Source organism: Esox lucius, chromosome 14, assembly GCF_011004845.1.
Source record: "Esox lucius isolate fEsoLuc1 chromosome 14, fEsoLuc1.pri, whole genome shotgun sequence".
Classification (NCBI taxonomy): domain Eukaryota; kingdom Metazoa; phylum Chordata; class Actinopteri; order Esociformes; family Esocidae; genus Esox; species Esox lucius.
This window is the reverse complement of record NC_047582.1, coordinates 12,149,294-12,155,543: the sequence shown is the minus strand read 5'-3', so window position 1 is coordinate 12,155,543 and position 6,250 is coordinate 12,149,294. Positions and strand designations below refer to the sequence as shown.

Below are 6,250 nucleotides of genomic sequence, written 5' to 3'. Positions count from 1 at the left end.
TCAATCGTCAGTCCTCCCCTAGTCAATCGTCAGCCCTCCCCTTGTCAATCGTCATTCCTTAAATTACCGACAGGTAAAGATAGTTCCATATTCACACATTCGACTACTCCCATATACCGGTAAAACTGTCCCCTTAATGCCGAGTTTCGGAAAAGGAAATAACAACGTGACGGAGAAAGGACCACTTAGATACCGGGTTAAAAGTGCAGTCCTCAGTATGATGGCTTTTTATGATACTGTTGGTAGCTTGTTACCTGAAATAGATGTTTAAACATTTCAGATTTTCATCTGACATCCCACCACTAGACTACATTATCTAAGAGCCTCAACTTAGATTTTTCACAAATAATGAGGTACAGATTTTTCAAGAACATTTTGAAGTTTCACTTTGAAATAGCTTTTTCAAATTTTAGATATTCATGAGATATATATGAGATATTCATCCCAAATCACATCCGTATATTTCTCCAAGTTATGCATGTTTGTGCATTGCATTGGATACAAATGGTTTGCAAATGAAAGCCCTGATATAAATTCCAGCTTTGTGAAGAATGTGACGTTTTTATAGAGACTGTGTCACAGAGATTCTGATTTAATTCTGTGGACATTTTCATGACTGTGCTTTTGTGGCATTGAGCAACTATCCTGTTAAAGGGGCCATATTTATAGTTTTACTGTGTTAGCATAAATACCAGCAATATTAATTGCAGTTAATGTTTTAAGTTAATGTTTTGAATGTTTGTAGTTTGCACATACTCGCTTTAGACATTTACAATAGTATACTTGACAATTATAGCTGTTTATAGTTGTACTTTATTTTTCAATCATAATACATAGTAAGAGGAATTAAATGATACAGAACATAAAAACAGGAGGAGTTTTTGAAACCCCAAATTCGGGTGGCTTATGTATGAAGCATTTCAAAGTAGGACTGCTGATTTAGGATCAAGGTATCTAGATCTCATTTATAATGGCCAGCACTATAAATTGCCATTTGCTTGAGTTCCTGCCCTCAAAATGTTTGTGCACAGCCCTGATGGTTTTTTTCTCTAGACTAAAACAGCAGTTACAATGCATATTTGTAGTAATCAAAAAGTTGTTTTGAGCACATTGCAGGAAGTCAGCATGCACATTTTGAAATTGTTTTTGAAATTGAAATCTGTATTTTTTGTCTAACACATTTGAGCAATTTATGAAGTTGTGGTTGGAAATGTAATCATATAACAATGTGTTTCAATACGAGCTTTTATTTTGAAACGCCCAATAATATACGAAATGGACGCCAATAGTTTCAGCTGACGTTACTTCCTGATTTGAGTAGGTTCAACAACCTAGTTTTGAGGAAGAGGCAGCTAGTTAGCGTTCATCATATTTTCCAAATATTACTCCGAGGTATGTCTGAAATGTATTATTGTTAAACGCTAATATGTTCATTATCTATTGAAGGACCTTTTGTTTTTCAAGCTTAAAAATGGAAAAGGATAGTATACGATGGCTAATAACTAGCATAAACAGAATCAACAAAAAGGGCTAACTAGCTAACGTTATCTTGCTCGCTAACTAGCGGATGTTAGCAAGTTAGCCTGTTAACGTAGCCCATAATGGTGAAGATCCCGTGTTATGTTGCTTATTTAGAAAACGAGCGAATTGTTACTAACATGGCTTAATCGAATTACAGTACACGACCGAGAAAACGGTTCAGTTAAAAAAAAATTGCTTTAGAGTGTAGCTAACGTTAGATATTATAGTTCGCCATACCCAGATGGATTACATTGCGGGCCGCAACCAGCCCCCTATCTTATAATGGCCTGTATAACGTTGCTGACTCTTTTAGCTATCTTGCCCGAGTGGTGGGCTACTTTTGGGTCTTCCAAGAAGAGCGGAATGATTTATTGATTTCGTCGCTGTCAAAATACAATATAAAATACACCTAATTTTAACAGATTAATTATTAGCAATCTGGACTCGTTCAGTGATGGGTATGAACTTAGTAAAGTCCCTCAGCTATTCATTATACAGTTTCGATTTCGTTTTAGTCATTTTAAAGCAGGCCTGCCCAGAGATCTACTGTCTTGCAGGTTTTCTCTACAACCCTATTTGTGACTAACCCGGTTAAGCTTTTCATCCAGCTAATTATTAGAATCAGTTGTGCTAAGTTAGTTGGAGAGAGAACCTACAGGACAATTAATCTCCAGGAACAGGATTGGCCAGCCCTGTTTTAAATTATGTGGAGTTCGTTTCACTTTAGTTTAGCTAACTGTTGCCTGTCAATAGAGACAAGACTAATGTATAAATATCAGTTTAAGCATATGCAGCACCTTGAAGTACTTGCACCAATCTGAAGTACTTAACTGGTTGGGTCTTTCTTAAGATTAAGGAAGGATAAACTGATTCTATATGGGTCACGATGGGTTGTGATGCATCAGCCATTTAATTATACTAACAAGCAAACATTTCAGAACTGCAATAAATAATAAACTATGAGTTTCTACGTGTTCAAAGAACACATTCTACCCCCTAAAGTAACGTGACAAACTTGTCATTTAAATTGTAGGCAGGCGTGTGGTATATGGCTTGGAAAACGTGCCTTGGTTTAAGAATCTGGTATTTTGGAATGGCTGTGGTTGCCATTCATCTGAAGGCAAAGTTTGCTTGAAAAGTACGGTAGGACCAAAAGCTATAATTTAGAGACAAGAGAAAAACTGGTTTGACTTTGAACCCTATCTAGATCTTTTTAGTATTGACTCTTTAATATTTAAGCATGAGGACACTTCTGCCTGAATTTAATCCAAAACCAACAATGAAGTCAGCAGTGTGTTGAGAGCAGTTATGAAGCCAAGGTGTACATCAAACAAAGCACTCAACCATGCCAGCCAGCTAATCATTTTAGGTAAATCAGTTGACTCACCTACATTTGGTGTCTGCTTTACTTTGGTGGCTGTGTGCACCTTGTCAGTGAGTTTGTCAGCTTATAGTAGGAGTATATGAAAGAAGACTATTTCCGAATTGAGAAATGGCCTCCATGGTGCTGCCCATGCTCTCACAGATTACATATCCAGTATGTTTGTACACTACACCACTCATTCTATATATTCTATAGATTCTATATAATTATCTATTTTCCCCAGAGTCGGATAAGCTTGTGGTGACAAATTTTGTTTCTGCTTGCATTTTAACAGAAGTTATCTGAGGTTTCCACAATTGCTAACTAATATTAGCACAGTGTCTGAACAATTTTGGGTATGGCACTCATGCTATTGCCATGCAACATTGCCTCACAAAATGTCTGTTCTAAATTCCTTCCTTTTGGTGTAGAAACATCAAATATCCACAAGTTAATCTTACTTGAAGTGCAGTATATGCAGAATCTCATTTCTAAAACATTTTTGTGTGAATTCAGAACAACTGAAAGAATGCTTCCTCAAAGTGTCAGAAGAACTCTGAATTAGACAGCATTCCTCAAAATGACATGGTTGAACATTTAATTGCTGTGCCTCTTTATTCAGCCTGATTTCAGATGTGTCAATATCATTAGGGAAATCCTAGTTCTTGCTGAGCGTATACTTTTTGTTTTAATCAAGTCGACTATCCACAACCCATTACTGTGTGCATGTACCTTTACTCAATGAGACAGAATTATGCTGTTTCTAAAGTCTATGATTCAAACGACTTTTGCTATATGATTTGATTAAGGCATTCATCATCCTGTGTTTTAAAGCTTTCAGACTCTGGTCCAAGGTCCTGTGCAGATTGTCTTGAACTCATCATGTACTACACCTGCGCCACAAAGATTCTAGATTTTTTTCCGAACTAAACCATTAGAAGAAGACGGACTAGGATTTGGATTGGAATTAGGATATGGATTCTAAAACCTTTTTCTAAGTGTAATTAAATGCATTAGAAGAGGATGGACTAGGATTTGGATTGGGACTAGGATTAGGATACGGATCATCTCCACCGTTGTTCTTGGAATCTATCAGTGAGTTTAAAGCCTGCAGGTGCCTTGGGTTTATTTTAGCAGGGCCTATCCAATACCAACAATGACTGATGGAAGGATCTACGTGGGGAATCTTCCAATGGACGTCCAGGAGAGGGACATAGAGGATCTTTTCTTCAAATATGGAAAAATCCGGGATATCGAACTAAAGAATAACAGGGGAACCATCCCTTTTGCTTTTGTTCGCTTCGAAGATCCACGGTGAGTTCCTGGGATGATCTAGTGCGTTTGCAAGTCCAATCACAATACCTGGCTTTTGGCAAGCTGTTCTCTGATTTAGTAACATCACCAGGGACTCACCTCAGTGAACGGATGGAGAAGCCGTTGCCAAGTGTAATTCCCTTAGGCAAGTAAGTAAGGAGTTATGTGCTCTCTTCTCTTAGGGATGCAGAAGACGCTGTCTATGGAAGGAATGGATATGGATTCGGAGACTCCAAGCTGCGTGTAGAATACCCTCGCTCCTCTGGCGCTAAATTTAGTGGCCCTATGGGAGGTGGAGAAAGAGGAGGGGGTCCTAGGGGGAGGTTTGGGCCCCCAACTCGGAGATCTGAGTTCCGGGTGATAGTGACTGGTAGGTGGACGTTCTGAGTCGTAGGCACTGTTGTTTTTGTCTCTCTCTTGGCGGACTGGAGGTCAAGGGGACTAAGTGGAGGTCAAGGCAGCTGCCCAAAACAAACACGAACAAAACAGTAAAAACTCAAACTGATCATGTTGACTGCATAAACCCAAACACCGGCCATAGTGACTGGTAGGTGTATGTTTTATCATTCATTTTTGTTTTACCCATTGCTTGAGGTATTCCTCGATTGTATTTCTGTTGTACAGTATGTCCTAATATAGACCTTCTCTGGTTTCAACACAACTGGCAGTCATCATTCAGATCAAGGGAAACTATTAGTAGAGATGGTTTACATAAAGTTTTTATGGAAGTTTTGCATGAAATGTAAAGGTAAATGTGAAATGGGTACATACCACCTGAAAAAGATCCACACTAAATACTTGAAAAGGCATAGCTGTTTCATCACATTTCTTTCCCTCCCTGATAAGCATTATCCAGCCTGCAGCTCCTAGAGAAATGACAATGGTCTGTCTCCCCTCCCAGGATTGCCCCCAACAGGGAGCTGGCAGGATCTCAAAGACCACATGCGTGAGGCGGGGGATGTATGTTTCGCCGACGTGCAGCGGGATGGGGAAGGGGTGGTGGAGTTTGTCCGTCGGGAGGACATGGAGTACGCCCTGCGCAGACTGGACAGGACTGAGTTCCGTTCCCATCAGGTGTGTGCAACTCTCCACAGGAAAAACCTGGCAGCCAGGAACTCATTTGGGCTTCTCAAACCTCCTCTGTGACATGTCTTATAGCCCTGTACCATCTCACCTGTAGTCAAGGGCTGGATAATTAGGAGATTCTAGTTCTGGATTGAATCTACATGGAACAGCTGGGGGTGTACATGAGGTTTGAGAACAACTGCTTTAGATGGTTACAACAGGATAATCTGGTCGTTTGCTCTGCGTGTCGCCTCAGGGGGAGACTGCCAACATCCGTGTCTACGGAGAACGAGGTGCCAGTTACGGCCGTTCGCGGTCCCGCTCCAGATCCCCACGCGGGCGTGGCTACTCGCCACCTTACCAAAGCAGAGGGTCACCTCCACAACGTTACCAGTCCCCCCTACGGCGCACTGTGTCCCGCCACAGCCCCCCAGCAAGGAGACACCCAGTACCCCACCACAGCCCGCCCCCACGCCACTATCGGTAGATCAGCCAGCCATTCACAAGGCACCGATGATTAGGGGCAGATGAATAATGTTGTTTATCCCAGATCTCCCTGATGGGCACATCATTGTCACCGTTCTGCTTGCTATGTACATTCCATGAATACATGCGCCCCTGCCCTTCTGTTGGCCTTCAGTGTTCTTGATTTATTCCTGTTGCTTGATGTAAGTTTCAGAACCCCGTGTCCAGTCACTAATCAGCTAAGTTCTGATATCTGGTGAGACCATTTGCCAATTTACTGGTCTTGCTACATGTCAACATTGTTTGTAATCAACACTGCCCTGAGAAGTGTGATACTCACAAAAATGTGAACATCTGCCTGCTTTTTTTTTTTACTTTTATTTTTTTAAGTAATTGTGTGTGTGTGTGGACCTGTATGTGACTGAATGTTTGGAAATAGATTCTGATTGTAATTGGCTGGTAAACCTGTGAACATCCTTATTTCATTTTAAATAAATGTTGGAACTTTTTAACATGCCTCTG

General features: G+C 40.5%; 1 protein-coding gene across 3 annotated transcripts; it reads left to right on the top strand.

Annotated features, from left to right (window-relative positions):
* Positions 1–1,287: 1,287 nt before the first annotated feature.
* srsf9 (serine and arginine rich splicing factor 9) lies at positions 1,288–6,244 on the top strand. 3 transcript variants are annotated; one of them, XM_010898951.4, is made up of 5 exons: positions 1,288–1,392; positions 3,719–4,198; positions 4,381–4,568; positions 5,100–5,272; positions 5,520–6,244. In XM_010898951.4, exons 2-5 carry the CDS (start codon positions 4,041–4,043, stop codon positions 5,748–5,750), a joined length of 750 nt encoding a protein of 249 aa, XP_010897253.1. In that variant the 5' UTR covers positions 1,288–1,392; positions 3,719–4,040; the 3' UTR covers positions 5,751–6,244. The 3 variants fall into 3 exon arrangements, with proteins under 3 accessions (XP_010897253.1, XP_010897254.1, XP_012992597.1); XM_010898952.5 differs by having other exon boundaries at positions 1,293–1,392; positions 4,019–4,198; XM_013137143.4 differs by lacking the exon at positions 1,288–1,392 and having other exon boundaries at positions 1,415–4,198.
* Positions 6,245–6,250: the final 6 nt, after the last annotated feature.